We start from the raw sequence: 20,813 nt of genomic DNA on the forward strand, positions 1-20,813 counted from the left end.
GACACACTACTATATACAAAATAGGTAACTAATAAGGACCTACTGTATAGCACAGGGAACTCTTCTCAATACTCTGTAATGACCAAATGGGAAAAGAATCTAAAAAAGATTGGATATATGTATGTGTATAACTGATTCACTTTTCTGTACAGCAGAAACTAACACAACACTGTAAATTAACTATACTCCAATAAAAATTTAAAATAAAATAACATAAAAGATCAAAAAAAAAAATTAACAACCATGAGAATATGACTCCTGACCAGAAGAAAAGTCAATTAATAGAAACATACCCAGAAATGACACAGCTGATAGAATGAGCAAACAAAGGCAATTAAAGCAGCTATTATAAATATACTCCATATGTTAAAGAAAACACAAACACTTTGAAGATAGAAATAGTAAATATAAAAAAAAGATCCAAAAAAAAAAAATCCAAATGGAGCTTCTAAAGATGAAAAATGCAATATCTGAAATGAAAATATACTGCAAGGGATGAACAGCAGATTAGATAGTGCAGAAGAAAAGACTGGTGAACCCGACAACATAGCAATGGAAACTATAAATTAATGAAGCACATAGAGAAAAGAGAATTAAATGGAAAGAGTATTAGTGAACTGTGGGACAATATTAAGTGATCTGACATTCATGTGGTTGGAATCTAAAAGGAGAAGCAGAGGACAAAAAAAATTTTTTTTAAGGAATAACAGGCAAATCTTTTCTAAACTTGATGGAAACTATAAATCCACAGATCTAATAAGATCAATAAACTTCAAGCAAAAGAAACATGAAGAAAACTATACCAAACAAAGCTGTCAAGGTGATTCACTGAAGAAAAGGTAGTCTTTTCAACAAACAGTGCTGGAATAATTGGATATCCACATGCAAAAAAAAAGAAGAAAGAAACAAAAAGAAAAGAAAGAACTTAGTTCTCAGCACTTCACACCATATAGAAAAATTAACTTGAAATGGACTGTATATCTAAATGTAAGAGCTAAAACTATAAAACTTCTAGAAGAAAACATAGGAGAAAATATTTATGACCTTGAGTTAGGCAAAAATTTCTTAGCTGGGACACAAAAAGCACAAATCATAAAAGGAAAATATTTATAATTGAATTTCATAAAAATTAAAAACTTTTGCTTTTAAGACACTATTAAGAAAATGAAAAAGACCACAGACTGGAAGAAAGTATTTGCCAATCATATATCTGAATATATATTTACATATCAGGACTTATAAAGAACTCATAACAAGAAGAAAAACAACAAGAATAAAAATGGCAAAAGATTTGAACAGATACTTTACCAAAGAAGATGTATGTCAAATAAACACATGAAAAGATGCTCAACACCATTAGTCAACAGGGAAATGCACATTAAAACCACAATGAGAGACTGTTCACATTCACTATCAAGGCTAAAATTAAGAAGACTGACAATACCAAGTGCTGGTGAGAATGTGTAGCAACTAAAACTTTCATCATACATTGCTAGGAGAAATGCAAAATAGTACAATTACCTTAGAAAACAGACTTGCAATTCCCAATAAAGTTAAACACGCTCTTATCAAACCACCTAGAAATTCCTCTAAGTACCCATGAAAAATAACTTAGGTTCTCCCCATGACTTCTATGTGAATGTCCTTAGCACTTTTATTCATAACATCCAAAATCTGTAAACAACCCAAGTGTCTATCAATGGATGAATGAATAAACAAACTGCCAAAATTCTTCAATCGCTTCTTTTTTGCTTCCTTTACTTTGTCCCTTATTCTTTCTTGAAACCTTTACAAACCGTTCCTTATTCCATCTAGGCTCTCAAAAGTCTTCTGTGAGCCAGCCAACCCCTCCCCCATTTTTCTCCTCAGTCTTCTTTCTTGCCTCCTGAATTGAATTTGCCATTAATAACTACATTTTCTTTCTTTGCATTCTCACTTCCTTTGGCTTTTAGGAAAATGAATTTTCATTATTTTCCTACATTGCTCACTGATCCTTCTTTTGTATTATTTCTGGCTCATCTCTTTTCTTCTGACCTCTAACTATGAGTAGCCCCTAAAACTTAGCCTTTAGTTCTTAGTTTTTGTTCTAATATTCATTTTTTTGCCTCTCACCTATGGGTGTTCTGCCCCACCCTTCCCCCCACTGCCTCCACCATGGTTCAAGCTCTTCTCTTTGCCAGATTTATTCTCCTGAAGAGAAGCTCCAATTATTTCTATCCCCTGATCACCTGCCTTAGACTTTTAATTATTCTATAACCAAACAAAATTAGTTGTGATGTAATGGTAATAACACTGAACTTGGACTCCAACAACCTGGGTTCAAGTACTAGCTCTGTCACTTACTAGGTAGGTGAGTTTGGACATGTCAACTAACACCTTCTCAGGGTTTCTATAGCTGAAAAATGGAAATGAATAATAACCACACCATAGGTTTACTGTAAGGATGAAATGAGATAAATAAAGGTGAACGCAGTTTGTGACATGTAAATCCTTATCAAGCATGAGTATCATCTTTCCACAAATATGTGTTAACTCTTCTATGTGCCAAGCATTCTCTATACACTAGTAGGCAAGCAAACAAGGCCCTCTGCACTCATGGGGCTCACAGTCTAGAGAGGAATATAAGCAATTAAAGTAGACATGGTTAAGTTTTAAGTCTGAAAGAAATAACAGGTGCTTGAAGTAGCACATTGGAAGAACATCTTGTCTAGGCTTGCAGTGGAGAGGAATGGTGAAGAAAGTGACATCTAAGATGACACCTAGGGGCTTCCCTGGTGGCGCAGTGGTTGAGAATCTGCCTGCCAATGCAGGGGACACGGGTTCGAGCCCTGGTCTGGGAAGATCCCACATGCCGCGGAGCGACTAGGCCCGTGAACCACAATTGCTGAGCTTGCGCGTCTGGAGCCTGTGCTCCGCAACAAGAGAGGCCGCGATAGTGACAGGCCCGCGCACCGCGATGAAGAGTGGCCCCCACTTGCCGCAACTGGAAAAAGCCCTCGCACAGAAACGAAGACCCAACACAGCCATAAATATATAACTAAATAAATAAAATTTAAAAAAAAATTTGTGGACTCCCATATGCCTATGTAATAATCCACGAGCTCATTCTAAAAAATAATAATAATAATAATAATTTAAGATGACACCTAAAAGATAGGTAATGAGTTGGCCAAGGGGGTCAAGCAGTGGGTGACAGTGGCAAAGAGGTGTGAAAAGTATTCCAGGCAGTAGAATTTTATGGGCAAAGGTTGGGAAGGGAAGGGAGAGAGACCATGGAGCTTTCAAGGAACAGAAAGGAGTTCAGTATGACTGGAGTGTATAAAGTTGAGTACAAAGAGAGGGAGCAAGAATTGGAAAGGACAGGCAGTGAAAGCAGAGAGATCACGCATGCAATTTCCAGCATCGGTGAGGCAAACAGAAGGTATCAATGATCCAAGATGAAGCAGAGGGCATTCCAGACTGTAGGCCGAACATGGTTCTAGGAAACAGAAGGTAAATGCTGAGAAGTTACTCAGGTTGACATACAATCCACATCTGAAGGGCCTGTCAATGAATCCTAGCCACTGGGCTGCATTTACTGATAGGGCTCAGTCCCAAAGAAGAGAGACTGGCAAAAACAAGGCAGGTCCCTAATAAAAAGCTATTCACCAATCAATTTTATTTATAAAGAGCAGTAATTTTTCAAGGTGTTTCTATATCTGATATCTTTTTAAAAATCTTCACTGTATCCCTGTGAGCCAAACAAGAGTAGGTATCGTTACTTTTATGAAGGGTACAGTTATTCACATCCATTAATAAAATAAAGGTGGCAGGCACAGTTAGTCCCATCCATTATTAAGATGACAAGTGGAAGTGGGATAAATCATATATAATATTTTCCTTAATCCTCCACTTTAAACTTAACTTTAATTCAGGAATGGCTAGCTGCCAAACAAGTATAAAGTGGGATATAATGGAAAAATCATTAGATTGGAGGTCAGGAAACTGGGTGCTAGTCTTACCTCTGTCACAAGCCTATGGATTGACCTTTGGCAAATCACTTTAAGCACTCTGCGCCTCAGTTTCCACTAGTCGGACTAGATCATCAGTTGCTAAGGACTCTTTTGACACTCAAATCCTATGACTCCAAGTACTGAGGGCAAAAGAAAAGCTAGGATTCCAAATGTATTGAAAAATGTTTTAAAATTTATTTTTAGCCCCAATCTTTATTTTTATTTTGGTCTTCTGTCTTGTTTCTCGTTCCTCCTTGCAGTTCTGTCATTTCCCTTGCCCCTGAAGATATTTAAGAAGCTGCCTTTTCATCATTTTAAAACTGTAAATATGCCCTTGAAACATGCAAAGAGGCTTTTGTGTACTTACAAATCGAGGTTATTATAGTACAAGTAAGTCACTTGAGTGCACTGCATTCCTCAGCTTGCTCCATTGAGAGCTTTATTAGCTTATATTGTCCTATCTTAGAAGAACTAGTTGAGTAGATAAGACTCTCCCACTTTAAAAGGTGGGCTATCTGATGAAAAAGGGTGCTTAATGCTCTAGGGTGTAAGCAAAAGGATTTTGGCACTGCCCAAAGACAGACACACTTCTCTAAGACAAGTAGGTGCTCCACTTAAAGTGGCACAGACAAGGACAAATGTTCTAAAATTAAACCAACCAGCTGCTCCGCCACAGACGCCCACCTGTTAATTATGCTATCTTTTCCTCGTGCAGCCTTCTCTCTCCATGAAACCGGAACTCTCCACTCACGGCAACCCTTAAAAAGCCTGAAACTTCACATACTTTCCCAAAGGTTACCTACCCAGGAAAGCAGAAAGCTGGTTTCAAAAACATATTAGGGTACATGTACTCAAAGAATCTGTGCTCTTTGAGCTTTTCATCTCAAATTCCTAAAACTTCAACTTAAATGGTGCCAGCAACTAACTTCAGAAGTCAAGTGACATAAAGCCATCCTTGTTTGTGTGGTGACAATATAAAACTAGAGTGTGTGAATCCCACTAAATTTTAGGAACTTTTTAAGTATGGGAATTTGCAGTTTTGAGATAGCTTGATAAACAGTAGAAATGAAGACAAATATATCAGTTTCTATGTTTAGGTCTTAGGTGTGTCATCAACCTAACAATAAACAGAACAGTTGTCAATGTGTAGTAGTTATGAGATTCAAATGAATTTATCAGATGCTATTTGTAAACAACTAGTAAACAACCACATAAAACAAATGATGGCTTTATAATGTAATTGGAAATATTTCTTTTTTTTTCTTTTTCCATTGAAAAAGAGGTAAATATATTTTTATATTTAACATAATTTTTAAAAGGGAATAAAACATATATATATATTTGCAAAAGAAACACTGGAAGGAAAACTAAGAACAAATAAAGTGCACTGCCTTCAGAGGAGGGAGAGGGCATCAATAATATGAGACTTTTCTAGATAGACTCTATATTATAGTTTTGCCTATGGAAGCAAAAATGTTTTACATATTTTTTAAAAAATGAAATCAAGGGCTTCCCTGGTGGCGCAGTGGTTGAGAATCTGCCTGCCAATGCGGGGGACACGGGTTCGAGCCCTGGTCTGGGAAGATCCCACATGCCATGGAGCAACTGAGCCCGTGAGCCACAATTGCTGAGCCTGCGCGTCTGGAGCCTGTGCTCCGCAACGGGAGAGGCCACGATGGTGAGAGGCCTGCGCACCGCGATGAAGAGTGGTCCCCACTTGCCGCAACTAGAGAAAGCCCTCGCACAGAAACGAAGACTCAACACAGTCATAAATAAATAAATAAATAAATAAAAAGAACGTGAATTTCTTTAAAAAAAAAAAAATGAAACCAAGAAGAAAAAAGGCATCTGTAAAGGAAATATTTCTTAATACAGATGTTATTCTAACCAGGCTTGAGTAGGGAAGAAGTGTGGTTATTTTTCTAATATAGAGTTAGTTATTACTGTAGATTATATTAGGCAAAAGTACCAGGGATTCCTCTCTAAATGGGTTGTCATCCTGGCAGCTGGTGTAAATTGATTACTGAAAATACATTATTCAAATTTGGCACTCAAAAAGTATTTTCATATTGACTAATAGTAAATCCATTTTTTTCAATAAAGTAAAATTTTTAAGTAAAACTTTTAAGTGGTATAAGATTAGCAAACAACTAAGATACTTTTGAGATGATAAAGTTTCTTGTGAAGTACTATATGCCTAGTATGTTCTCTTATGAATAAAATTCACATTATATAATTAAAATTTTATTATATTTATATTATTATTATTTTGGGGGTGGCCACGCCATGCGGCATGTGGCATTTTAGTTCCCTGACCAGGGGGGTCAAACCCGTGCCCTCTGCAGTGGAAGTGCAGATTCCTAACCACTGGACTGCAAGGGAATTCCCATATTATTATTCTTGTATCAGAAAATAAAAATAAATCTGTCTTAACATGATTCTATATTGACTCAGTCTTTCAATATGTATTGTTGAGAATCTATCAGACAGTAGTACATGGGAATACAAAGATGCATCGCAGCATAGCATAAACATAAAAATATAAAGTAGAAGATTATAATATCATAAATTATAAAGAAAGTTATAGTGAAGGTTTACCTGTCTATTAAAATATACAAATTACCAAAATTGAATTATCGAATAAACTTATAAAGTTTAAATGCTTATGTTTTCAATTATTTTTCCTATTTCTTAGTTTGATAAGCCCCATAAGAAAACTCATTTGTTCTTCATGCCTTTTTTTTTTTTTTTTTAATTTTATTTATTATTTATTTATTATGTTTATTTTTGGCTGTGTTAGGTCTTCGTTTCTGTGTGAGGGCTTTCTCCAGTTGCGGCGAGTGGGGGCCACTCTTCATCGCGGTGCGCGGGCCTGTCACTATCGCGGCCTCTCTTGTTGCGGAGCACAGGCTCCAGACGCGCAGGCTCAGTAGTTGTGGCTCACGGGCCCAGTTGCTCCGCGGCATGTGGGATCTTCCCAGACCAGGGCTCGAACCCGTGTCCCCTGCATTGGCAGGCAGACTCCCAACCACTGCGCCACCAGGGAAGCCCCCTTCATGCCTTTTTATCTGCTGAATGGAACCACACTTCTAGCTTTATTATGAAAATTTCAATATGTCATTTCTATGATATTTTTATACAAAAATAAGGGCTTAGTCCAATTACAGTTTTATAAATTGTATTTTATACAATTAAGCTCTCTTGGTTCTTTAGACTTCAGCTCTCAGCCAAGATGCAATAACGAGAACCAGACTAACCCTACTGCCTGAAACAACTTAAAAAAAAAAAATGGACAAAATATATGAAACATGTTTTCAGGTGTTGCACATCAGGCAGCAGAGGACAGTGATCCCTGAGAGAGAAAAAGCAAATGAGGTGAACCCTATGATTGCCCCAGCTTATTGCCTGGAGTTTCCAGGCTGGAGTACAGGGAGGAGGAACCTAGGAGGAGCCTAATGGATTTCCTGAATTAAAGAGCTGAGAGTCTGGGAAAGCCAAGGTGGCTAGAGTTTGCAGGGCAGAGTACCAGAGAAGAAACAGCTGCACTGGAAGAGGCTTCCAGAGATCTACAGATGGTCCCCCTCAAGTCTGCAACTGAGTACTGATCAACACGTGTTTAAGAAAACTACCTGACGCCAGAAAAAGAACCACCCTAAAGGACAGAGGGGGAAAATCCTCAGAGGTCATATAGGACCAGGACTAGTCAGCCAGCGTGGAAAACCTTATAATTCAACCTTGTAATGCATCAGTAGAGTAATTAGAAGGGTATTGCCTGAGTAAAAGTGCAGAGCCAGCCCAATACTAATGAATGCATCGGCCCCACCTAACAAAACTTAAAAGCAAGCCTCAAAAGGAGCGAGCTATTTCCAAGTAACTGCACCCCAGAAAAGAGCTCAAGAGTACAAAAATATCCCAGCAATCAAAATGGTAAAATTCACAGGCTTCCCTGGTGGTGGCCCGGGTTTGATCCCTGGTCAGGGAACTAAGATCCCACAAGCTGCGTGGCACAGCCAAAAAAAAAAAAAAAAAACATGGAATGGGATTAGTAGGTTAGACACTACAGAAGCGAAGATTTGTGAAGTTCAATATATAGCAATAGAAATATGATCCAATATGAAACACAGGGAGAAAAAAATGCAGAAAAATAAATAAATAAATCAGCAATTTAAATAAATAAATCAGTGAACTGTGGAACAACTTCAAGCAATCTAATATATGTGTAGTTGGAGTCCATGAAGGAGAGAAGAGAGAGGAGGGGAACAGAAAATTTAAGAAATAATGGCTGAAATTTTTCTAAATTTGACTGTAAGTATAAATCCACAGATCCAAGAAGTACAACAAACCTTCAACACATGAAACAGGAAGAAAAATACCCCAAAGCACATCATAATCAAATAGTTTAACAACCAATAATAAAGAGAAAACCTTGAAGCAGCAAGAGGGGGGGAAAAATAACACATTATGTACAAAAGAACAAATACAAGAATGGCAGCTTTTGTACAAAAACAATGTAAGCCAAAAGACAGTGGGGCAGAATCCTGAAAGCAAAGAAAATTGTTAACCTAGGCTTCTATACCTGGCAAAAATAGCTTTCAAAAATGAAGAAGAAGGGACTTCCCTGGTGGCACAGTGGTTGAGAATCTGCTTGCCAATGCAGGGGACACGGGTTCGAGTCCTGGTCTGGGAAGATCCCACATGCCGTGGAGCAACTAAGGCCGTGAGCCACAACTACTGAGCCAACACACCGCCACTACTGAAGCCCGTGCGCCTAGAGCCTGTGCTCCGCAACAAGAGAAGCCACTGCAATGAGAAGCCCGCGCACCGCAACAGAGGGTAGCCCCCCGCTCACCGCGACTAGAGAGAGCCTGTGTGCAGCAGCAACGAAGACCCAATGCAGCCAAAAATAAATAAATAAATAAATATTTTTTAAAATGAAGAAATAAATAATTTTTCAGGCATAAAACAAACAAACAAACAAAATACCAGCAGAGCTGCACTACAGGAAATGTTAAAAAAAAGTCCTTCAGGCAGAAGAAAAATGATACCAGATGGATATCTAGATCTGTGCAAAGGCATGAAGATCATCAAAAAGGGAAAATAGGTGGCTACATGTAAAATAATTGTTTTCTTATTTTTAAAATCTCTTTAAAAGATAATTGACTTTTTAGAGAAAAAATATTAACAATGTGTTATGGACTTTATATATAGAAGTCAAATGCATGAAAACAACACAGATTGAGGGGAGGAAATGGGAGTACACTGCTCTAAGTGTCTTAAAGTATATGTGAAGTGGTAAACATTATTTAAAGATAGACTGTGCTAAGTTAAAGATGTATACTATAAATCCTAAAGCGATCACTAGTTTTTATAAAAGAGCTATAACTAATAAACAAAAACAGAAGTAAAAAGGACCCTAAAATGTTCAATCCAACAGAAGAGAGAAAAAGAAGGGGACAGAATATAAAACAAAAAGCAAGATGGTAGATTAAACACAACCATATCAGCAATCACATTAAATTTAAAAGGTCTAAACACTCCAATTAAAGGCAGAGATTATCAAATTGAATAAAAATTTTTAAAAGACACAATTATGCTGCTTATAAGAAATCCACTTTAAATATTAAGACATAAGTAAGTTAAAAGGAGAAGAATGGAAAAAGATATACCATGCTAACACTAATCAAAAGCTTTTGATAGTGGCTATATTATTATCAGACAAAGTAGATTTTAGATAAGAGAATATTACCAGGGATAAAGAGGGACATTTCATACTGATCAAGAGCCAATTAATCAAGAGAATATAACAACCTTACACGTTTATGCACCTAATAACAAAGCTTCAAAGTGCATGAAGCAAGAACTGCAAGAAGGAATAGATAAATTGATAATTATAGTTGGAGATTTCAACAACTTTCTCTCTGAAATTGATGGAACAAGTAGAGAAAATCAGTGAGGATATAGATGATTTGAATAACACTGTCAACCAACTTGATCTAATTAACATTTATATAACACTTCACCAGCAACAGTAGTATATACAATCTTTTCAAGAGCATGGGAGCATTTATCAAGATAGACCATATTCTGGGCCATAAAACAAGTACTAATAAATGTAAAAGGATTCAAATCATACAAAGTATATTCCCTGACCACAAAGGAATTACTTAGAAATCAATAATAGGAAGGTATCTGGGAAATCCCCAAGTATTTGGAAATTAAATAACATATTTTTGAATAACCCATGGGTCAAAGAAGACATCAAAAGGAAAATTAGAAAGCATTTGAAGTGAATTAAAAATGAAAACACAACATAGAAAAACTTATGAGCTGCAGCTAAAGAAGCACTTAGGGGAAAAGAAGGTCTCAAATCAATGATCTACAGTTCCATTTTAAGAAACTAGTAAAAGAAAAGAAAATTAAACCCAAAGGAAGCAGAAGAAAGTAATAAAGATAAAAGCAAAAATGAAATAGAAAAATAGAGAAAATCACTGAAACCAAAAGCTGCTGTTTTGAGAATATGAAGATGTCTAGGGTTTCAAAAATCATTAAATAACAGTTGCAGTTATGATCCTGAAGCTTCTATTTTTGGTAACTAAGAAAACTAGACCAGAAACCATGGGTAATATCTAGTATTTGTATGTGTTTGGGTGCTTGCTCATGCCTGCCTGATTTGTTTTCTGAAGAACGTGAAAGATCTTGTGTGCTACTGAAGAGAAAGAATCCATAAAGCCATTTGAAATGTATTACCTATTTTTACATAGGTATTTATACAAATGTGTGTGTTCACATACTCCTCATCAAGAATGCAGAACTGGTGGTAAGACCATCTTGCTTTCTTTATTTTTCTAAACCCTATTCCCTATTTGGCTTCTCCTTTTAAAAAATGCTATTTGGAGAAATCATTCATTCATTTATTCATTCAACATAATTATGAAATGCTACAATATGCCAAAGACTGTGGGACATGCTGGGGGACACAGCTGTTAACCAGACAAACAAGATGCCTGCCCACTGAGCAGAGTCTAATGTGAGATACAGACAAGTAAATAGGCAATAACAATGTACTAGTGTAAAAATGCTGTCATGGAAAGAGCAAGTGCCAGGGGAGTCCATGGGATGGGTAATCAACTTGGACCTGAAATATTCCTCAAGCTAGCAGCTGAAAAGTTTTTTTTTGATGTGATAACTTAAGTTTCTCAAATTATTATGATTCAACACAGGCAATAAAATTTTAGGTACAAAGCAATATGTCAGGTATGAGTTCAATACTGAAAGAATTCCTTGATTATTACGTACCAAATACTCTACTTCTTATTCTGTTCACACTGTGTTAATACTCTGTTGAAATTTCTATCTCAGAGTATAAATAACACATATAGAATACAATTTTTACTAATTCTCAGTATTATTGAGAATTTTTTGTAAGTATTCTAGAAAAGAAAGAACATATAGGTGATTCTAACCTGTTCAGAACTTCTTAAAGATCTCTTTGTTTTAGTGGGGCATAAGAAATGGCAGAACCTGAGCCAAGAATCCAGATCCTTAGGCAAAGTTTGAGGGATTCCAGGATTAGAGAAGTGAGGCAAGACCAGAGAAATGTGAAGATTCCAAAGAGTATGTAGGAAAGGGTCCATGATTCATTCAAGAAACTCAGATAGCTTTTTTTTTTTTAAGTCTTTATTGAATTTGTTACAATATTGCTTCTGTTTTATGTTTTGGTTTTTTGGCCATGAGGCATGTGGGATCTTAGCTCCCCCACCAGGGATCAAACCCGCACCCCCTGCATTGGAAGGTGAAGTCTTAACCACTGGACTGCCAGGGATGTCCCTCAGATAGCTTTTAAAACTATGCATTCCTTTAACTCTTGATTTTCTCATTTGGAAATGTGTCAGGATATTATTATAAACTTCCATATTCTAGCTACAAGATTGTACATTGTAATGTTATACTGAAAAGTTGGAAACAACTTAGATGATTAACAGTAGCAGTCTGGCTGAATAAATTATGTCATATCCACACAATGGAATTCTAACCAGGTTTTAAATTATGTAGCAGTGTTTCTCAAAATTTATTGTGCATCAGAATCACTTGGAAGGCTTGTTGAAGCACAGATTTCTGGGCCCCATCTCCAGAATTTTTGATTTGTCAGTCTGGTGTAGGGCCCAAGAATTTACATTTCTAACAAGTTCCCAGGTTGATACTGATGATATTAGTCTGGGGGCCACACTTTGAGAACTACTGATGTAGAGTTATTTTTAATGATTTGGAAGAATATTTACAAGGTATTGCTAAGTTGAAACAAAGTTGTTTACATTATATTCTATATGTATACATACAGAAGTTTAGATGGAAAAATATTATCAAGCTGGTATCCCTGGTTGCCTTTAGGATGGATTGAATTGTAGTTGTCTAATGTCTTCTACATTTTGAGTGACAGATTTTTCTGTAATGAGCATAGTATTAATCACTAAAACATAATCAAATTTCTTAGTTAAAAAAATAAGATCATGAAATCCTGGCCAATGGCACTAACAAGCTGGAAACATCAAAGTGGGCTTGATCCTAATCCCCCTCTGGCTTTTTAACTATGTCTTGTTAGGAGTGCATCTTCAGAAGCAATCACAGGCAGAGGAACAGTGATGGGCCCATAGGTACATCCAGTTCCTGATGGGGACAAAAACAGAAGAGGCTGATATTATATGGAGGGCTTCTACACTTTTTCTTCCTTCATTTAAGTAGTGCCATACAGGCTTCTTCTGGGGATATTTGAAGAAAAACTGGGTGGGACCCAAAAGGCGACCTGCCAGAAGTTTGAAGCATCTGGATTGGCACACTCTTTGTTTCCTGACACAGGGTAGATCCATTTCCCAGGGTATCAGATTAAGGCGTCTCCTTTCTGGAAAAAAGATTTCATGGTTTAAATTCCCATCCACTTTTGTGTCTGTGGCACTCCGCTGTCTCCTTTCCAGCACACAGCCTCAGGGGTCATGATGTCCGTTCCCTGCTGATATCAGCGTGCCAACTGTGGTGTCATGCACACCAAGCACAGAGCCGCCATTCAGCTTCCACAGTCTGGGTCCAGGAAGCAAAAGAGCTTCTAAGTTCCTACAAACCTTGACAGATCTTCCTGTAGTCTTGCATGTGCTGAACAATTCTCACGGGGAGGGAGAGAGAGGGAACCAGGGTAAATGTCAAGGGTAAATATGTGCCAGGAGCAGAGAGAGCAAACACTTGCCACCAATGGTCAAGAAAAGGATGGGTGGGTGACAGTGTAGTATGCAATAGACTTTTCAGAGGAATACTTATTTAGTTAGCACTGGTTACCTTTTCCCATGTCCTTGCACCACTGTGGTTGATAAATTGGAAGGTAGCCATATCACTGATCTTATTCAGAGCAAGAGTTCCTCACAAATGTCTCACATAATGCCAGTGTTTGAGAGTCATATGGAAAATAAACCCCACGTAAAGCTCACAATGGATTCAATGCTTTTTAAAAAAATTTTTTTAATGATTCAAAATATGAAATCATGTTCTGATTTAGGCTGTTGTTAAAAAAAAAAAGACATTAACTACATCATACTACAGTCAGCCCTCTGTATCCACAGGCCCCACATCTGCAGATATGGAGGGCCAACTAAGGGCCTTGAGCATTCGCAAAATTTGGTATCCAGGGGGGCCTGGAACCGATCCCCCACGGATACCAAGGGACGACTGTATGTGGTTATCAAAATATTTCTGTTTTTTTGTAAATAGGGTTTTTTTGACATATTTTTAAAAAGCCAAGAGACGCTTAAGAATTTTTCAGAGGACCTTTGTGTTTCTTACTGTATAAATCAACAAGACTGAGGTTTTTTTTTTAACTGCATAATGAGGTGTAACTTAGTGTTGCCCTCCTTATAATAATGCTTCATGTTACATTATATTTATATTCATTAGTTTCCAAGGGCAGTGATTTCCCTTTCCACTAACCTCTACTCCTCCAAAGTAACAGGTCCACTAGAGAATTTGCACCACCCCACCCCAAGGCCCATTAATTCTATATTGACTTTCAAATAGGTGACATATTGTTTGTTGGAAAATTTTATTCCATAATATGTTGCTTTCTTCCACTTTCCATGTGAATAAATGGTGCAGAATATTGTTTAAGATACAACTTTTTTAAGTTTTGCAAGTTCAAAATTAGCTACTTATGCAGATACTGGTTAATAATTCATTATTTGTAACTATTGCAACTTCTTACCTGTCCCCTTCTGGTGCTATGACATGAATTCAGTATGTGAATCTGTTTAGGACCCTGTAAAAGGAAGTTACTTGAAATTCTCACCTATTATTTGAATGCCAAGAACAATGTTATAATTAATCAATTCATTTACCAAAAATTTATTGAATACCTATTCTGTGCCAGGCACTGTCCTGGGATACACCAGTGACTCCACTCAAGAAGTTTACATTCTAGGGACTTCCCTGGTGGTGCAGTGGTTAAAACTGTGCTTCCACTGCAGGGGGCACCAGTTCTATCCCTGGTCTGGGAACTAAGATTCCGCATGCCACGTGGCCAAAAAAAAAAAAAATCAAGTTTACATTCTAGATGGGGAAGACAGTAAACCATTAAGCAACTACAACTAAAATGTGCAGGTGGTAATAGCACTAAGAAAAAAAATAAAGCAGGGCCATTATAAGGACTTTGTATTTTTTTCTGAGAGAAATGGGAGGTCTTTAGGTGCGTGTAGATCTAAGCAAGGACATGGTCCAATTTCTGTTAATAGAGAATCACTCTGGCTGCTGGATGGAGAATTGGCTATAGGAGGCCTAGTGCTGATTATCACCTTCCCTTAAGTTATATTTCACTGAGGACAGTTCTGTACCAATAGACCTGGAGAGGTGATCCTACAGAGTAGGTTCTTGCCTTTTCATACTTTCCGTGCAAAAGCAATTTGTAAAATGAAATTTTTCTATCCAAAGTATTCCTTAAAGAAAAAAATTTTTTTTCTGGAAAATTACTTTTAGATACATTCTCTTTAAATGGGAGTTTATACAAAGCTTACTTTTGAATAATTACTTTACTTTCATACTACAGTCAGCCCTCTGTATCCACAGGCCCCACATCTGCAGATATGGAGGGCCAACTAAGGGACTTGAGCATTCGCAAAATTTGGTATCCAGGGGGGCCTGGAACCAATCCCCCACGGATACCAAGGGACGACTGTATGTGGTTATCAAAATATTTCTGTTTTTTTGTAAATAGGGTTTTTTTGACATATTTTTAAAAAGCCAAGAGATGCTTAAGAATTTTTCAGAGGACCTTTGTGTTTCTTACTGTATAAATCAACAAGACTGAGGTTTTTTTTTTAACTGCATAATGAGGTGTAACTTAGTGTTGCCCTCCTTATAATAATGCTTCATGTTACATTATATTTATATTCATTGGTTTCCATGGGCAGTGATTTCCCTTTCCACTAACCTCTACTCCTCCAAAGTAACGGGTCCACTAGAGAATTTGCACCACCCCACCCCAAGGCCCATTTTATTGCCCCTGTATAATGTATAGACTCACAGACATGTCCAAAGTCTGTCCCTTCTGAGCCTTCCTCCCTCTGGTTTCCTCCTCACAACTAAAGCCTTAAGTTGCCTATAGAGTCTGTCTATAACCTGCACAATAAAAAGTCTCATCACTTAGTTACACCTTGCATTTAACCAAAAGTGCTGTTAACTGACTTGATCAGGTACATTACTAACTGCATTGGATTCAAGTGACTTCTGACTAATTTTAGAAATCAAATCCACCCTCAAAGGGTTGTATATTTATTTCCAGTAAAAATATTCCAAATATATGCCACAAGTTGCAAGGCAGATCCAGAAAAGGAGAACCAAAGATACTCATAGCGAAAGTGGTCCCAATTAGTAACTGATGAGTCTTTGAAAGGGTCATAACCGCATTTAGAAATATAAGTGCCTGGATCTTTATTTTGCAGTCAGTTCCTAACTGGTCTTCCTGCTTCTATTCTTTACCCTTTATAATCCATTCTCCTCGCAGAAGCAAGAGAGAGTTACCTTTTTTAAAAATGCAAATCAGATCACATCACTTCTCTGCCTGTTACCTTCCAGTGGCTTCCCACTACAGTTAGGATAACTCTACCATGGCCTTTAAAGGGCTCTCTATTCATGATCTGTCATACGTGGCCTCTGTCCTCCTCTCCACTGTCCCCTTGTCCCCTGAACTCTAGTCACACTGGTCTTTTTCTTCCTTGGATAAGCCAAGCTTGATTCCACTTCAAGGCCTTTAAACTGGCTGTTCCTTCTGCCCAGAATGCTCTTCCCCCAAGATCTTTGTATGGCTGCCTTCATCCCAAGAGTCAGATTTCTGCTGATTACTCAATTTATACTTCTTCTGCATCCAAACAGGCAGCACATCTGTTCCTTGGAATAAAGGGCAGCTCTTCCCCAGGTGTGATCAAGGTCTGAAAACCTCTTGTTATCTTATCACTTGCAGATGATAAAAGGTATAAATCAAACCAGGACTACACGGGGCAAATAGTTCAGGGTTTGCACACAGTCCTATATATGCACAGCATTTTCTTTTTCTTTACAGGTTATTTTCAGAGCTTTGTCACCACCGTATGATGTGGAGAACCCTTACAGTGCCAAACTGCAGGAGCAGCTAAAGATCACCAACCTCCGTGTGCAGCTGCTAAAACGACAGTCTTGTCCCTGTCAGAGAAACAACCTGAATGCAAAGCCTCAACATTTTACGCACTATGCAATCTATGATTTCATTGTCAAGGGCAGCTGCTTCTGTAATGGCCACGCTGATCAGTGTATACCTGTTGATGGCTTCAGACCTGTCAAGGCCCCTGGAGCATTCCACGTGGTATGTAAAACAAGTCCTCACTTATGAAAAAAAATCATTTGGTAGTCTAAGTTCCCTTAGAGTGAGTCTGTGCTTACATGGTTCTTCTTCTTTCTTCCTCTGCTGATTCACTCCTCCGACTCCACGCCCATCCTATAAAGTGCCTATTAACTTGTTTTTTAATCTTCCATTTTAGAATTATAAATAGTCAAGTATGATAACCAGATTCCTTGGAAAACATCCATGCCAGTTTTTAGTACCATGACTTCCAGATATAAAGTGTAAGGTGAGCAGTAGGAGAGGTTGGCATAATCATATTTGTGGCATTATCACATAGAAACCAGCTTTGACAGTAAATGGGTACCATTGTTAAGTAGATTTTAGAGTGGAAAAAATAAGAACTTCAATTTAATGCCCAGTATCTTTTGCTGGCCAGCCAGTAGAATGAACAATAATTTTCCTCTGTAAAGAGTAGCCTCTCACCCTAAGGCAGACTTAAATGCTCTTTCCTCTAGGCTCACACTTCTCATTGCGCCTTCCTCTGAACTTTTACTTGTTTGCATCTCCCAGGAGATCACGAACTTCCTGAGGACAGGGACTGTGTGATCTTCATATCCTCAGGACCGAGTGTATTACCTGAGCCAGAAGAAGGTGTTCAGTAGGTGTTTGGTTGAATGATAGCAACATAGGAATAGGGAGATGATGACAATTACTGTCATTGTCCTCACCTCATCTTCTTCCAAAAAAGATACAAAGTGGCTCACACAGCAAGTACCTTGTTGGGATGCATCCAGAGCTATGAATGAGGATTAGGCAAGTAGGAGAGCACTCTAATTCTTTCACTTTATATTTTGCTCTGATACTTCTAATCAAACCAAACCAAAAATAAATAAACAAAACTTAAAAGGCCTCAGAATATCCTTACTTCATTACCTAAAGAGTAGACTTACACATTTGTCTTCTTTCTCCCAGCCCAGATATAGATAGGGCCGTGAGGGACCATGAACCAGTTAGCCAGCAGAATAGTCTGTGTTAGCTGGGCTGAGTTGCTGGGGTTCAGAATAGCATTGGGGTAACTGAAATGCCTAGGACAGTAGCCAGGAAGTTACAAAAATAGAAACAATGCTATTACTTCTAGAAGTGAAGCTGGGGCTTCCAAGTTGAAGGAAGTGCAATACTCATTCAACAAACATCTACTAGTTTCTACTCATTAATGGATTTTTGAACCAATATTGTTTCAAATAAAGGATGGAATAATTTGTTATACCTAAGTTAACTGGGTTCAGGTATTATTCAAATAGAAAATAACCTAGATATTCTAGATACATGTCAACCAACTAGACTGAAAACAAGAAAATTTGCATGAGGTAAGATGCTAATAAATTTCTGCCATTATGTTTAAGTGCATTAGCGAAGGAGAGCCTGCAGGCTGCAATGTACTGAATGTTTGTGTCCCCACCCCCAAATTTTATGTTGAGACCCTAATCCCAATGTGATGGTATATGGAGGTGGAGCCTTTGGGAAGTAATTAGGTCATGAGAGTGGAGCCCTCATGAATGGGATTAGTGCTCTTAAAAGAAGAGGCCAGGGCTTCCCTGGTGGCGCAGTGGTTGAGAATCTGCCTGCTAATGCAGGGGACACAGGTTCGAGCCCTGGTCTGGGAAGATCCCACATGCCACGGAGCAGCTGGGCCCGTGAGCCACAGCTACTGAGCCTGCGCGTCTGGAGCCTGTGCCCCGCAACGGGAGGGGCCGCGATAGTGAAAGGCCCGCGCACCGCGATGAAGAGCGGTCCCCGCACCGCGATGAAGAGTGGCCCCCACTTGCCGTAACCAGAGAAAGCCCTCGCACGAACTGAAGACCCAACACAGCCAAAAATAAATAAATAAATAAATAAAGTAGCTATAAAAAAAAAAAAAAAAAAGAGGCCAGACAGCTAGCTAACTCTGTTCCTGCCATATGAGGACACAGTGAGAAGTCTGCAGTCTACAACCTGGAAGAACGCTTTTACCAGTACCTGACCATGCTGACACCCTGATCTCAGACTTCTAGCCTCCAAAACTGTGAGCAATAAATTTCTGTTATTTATCACCCCCCCAGTCTATGGTACTTTGTTCTAGCAGCCCAAACGGACCACGACACTGGCCTTTTGTTTCCTCAACTATCTTTGTAAGCCAAGCCTTATAGGATTATTTCAGGGTAGAGTCCTGAGCAAAAGGACAGATACAAGCTTAGAGGCCCCCGAAACATGGCCCAGACTAAGCCATATTTGATTTGTCTCATGACCTATGAGACAACCTGAATGGCTCTGGTCAACCAAACTAAATTACCAGAGTTCTCAAGAGCCTTATAAAGCATTCATGAGTATGCATTTAAAAGCAATAGTTTTGAGACTTCCCTGGTGGTCCAGTGGTTAAGACTCCACGCTTCCACTGCAGGGGGCATGGTTTCGATCCCTGGTCGGGGAAATAAGATCGTGCATGCCACATGGCCAAAAAAAAAAAAAGCAGGGCTTCCCTGGTGGCGCAGTGGTTGAGAGTCTACCTGCTAATGCAGGGGACACGGGTTCGAGCCCTGGTCTGGGAGGATCCCGCATGCTGCGGAGCAACTGAGCCTGTGAGCCACAACTGCTGAGCCTGCGCATCTGGAGCCTGTGCTCTGCAACGGGAGAGGCCGCGATAGTGAGAGGCCCGCACACTGCAATGAGGAGTGGCCCCCACTTGCCGCAACTAGAGAAAGCCCTCACAGAAACGAAGAACCAACATAGCCAAGAATAAATAAATAAATAAATAAATTTAAAATATGGAACTCACCATCTTCTCAATTAAAAAAAAAAAAAAAGCAGTGTTTTTTTTTTTTTTTTTTAAAGTAAATCCTCTGAATGTAAACTTTCAAAGAGTTAGCAACACTTTCTTAGGCTGAAGAGAAAATTCTGGAAGTTTTTATTATACACTCTGGGTGTATGCAAATACACTGTCCAGGGTGACAGCCACTGTGAGTGTGTATCTTGCATCTGCTTCTCACCCAATAGCAGCAATCCCATCATCATCTCCTGTGCCCGGGACAAGCTGGTCAAGGTATGGAACCTGGAATACTGCAAACTGAAGTCCAACCATATCAGCGCCCCCGGCCACCTGAACGCTGTGACTGTCTCTCCAGATGGATCCCTCTGTGCTTCTGAAGGCAACGGTGGCCAGGCCATGCTGTGGCACCTCAATAAAAGCAAGCACCATTATATGCCAGATGGTGGGGACATCATCAATTCCCTGTGCTTCAGCCTCAACCACTGCTGGCTCTGTGCCACCATGGGCCCCAACACCCAGCTCTGGGACTTGGAGGGCAAGGTCATCGTAAATGAACTGAAGCAAGAAGTTATCAGTACCAGCAGCAAAGCAGAGCCACCCCAGTACACCTCTCTGACCTGGTCTGCTGATGGCAAAAGTCTTAAAATACAACTGTTCTCTACAATCTTCTGCCAGCCTACCAAGGCTTGGACAGGGGTGATGGTAACATGGATGTCTGGGCTGTGCACCATTTCATTCAAGAGGGCGTTAATGTTTGTCTCTGCTGATCCTATGCCAAGAACATGGGCTTACATGGTGAGCATGTGGGAGCTTTCACTGTGGTCCTACAAAGATGCTGATAAAGCCAAAAGAGTGGAGTCACATTTGAAGATCTTGATCCATCCCTTGTATTCTCAATGGAGCCCTGACTGCCTTAACCATCGTGACCAGCCTGTATTTGCAAAAACAACGGTTGCAAGAAGTGAAAGGCATGGCCGACTGTGTCATTAGATTCGGATTCAGCTTGTCTCCAGCCTCAAGAAAGAGGGCTTCTCCCACAATGGGCAGCACATCGCTGACCAAATTGGCATGTTTTATTTCACAGGGTTAATGCCTGAACAGGTGGAGTGGCTGACCAAGGAATTCTCCATCTACATGACAAAGGTCAGCCACATCTTTGTGGCAGGGGACA

General features: G+C 39.0%; 2 protein-coding genes across 2 annotated transcripts in view; both read left to right on the plus strand.

Moving 5' to 3' along the window:
- Positions 1 to 20,813, plus strand: part of NTN4 (netrin 4) — a 98,999-nt gene that overhangs the window by 23,156 nt on the left and 55,030 nt on the right. The window contains exon 3 of the mRNA XM_057557526.1: positions 16,582 to 16,860. Coding sequence (XP_057413509.1) covers positions 16,582 to 16,860 — 279 coding nt within the window. The remainder of the gene's footprint in view (positions 1 to 16,581; positions 16,861 to 20,813) is intronic.
- LOC102998830 (receptor of activated protein C kinase 1-like) lies at positions 17,101 to 20,632 on the plus strand. The gene is made up of 2 exons (XM_057556503.1): positions 17,101 to 17,120; positions 19,756 to 20,632. Exons 1-2 carry the CDS (start codon positions 17,101 to 17,103, stop codon positions 20,630 to 20,632), a joined length of 897 nt encoding a protein of 298 aa, XP_057412486.1.

Source organism: Balaenoptera acutorostrata, chromosome 11 (assembly GCF_949987535.1).
Source record: "Balaenoptera acutorostrata chromosome 11, mBalAcu1.1, whole genome shotgun sequence".
In the NCBI taxonomy this organism is placed as follows: domain Eukaryota; kingdom Metazoa; phylum Chordata; class Mammalia; order Artiodactyla; family Balaenopteridae; genus Balaenoptera; species Balaenoptera acutorostrata.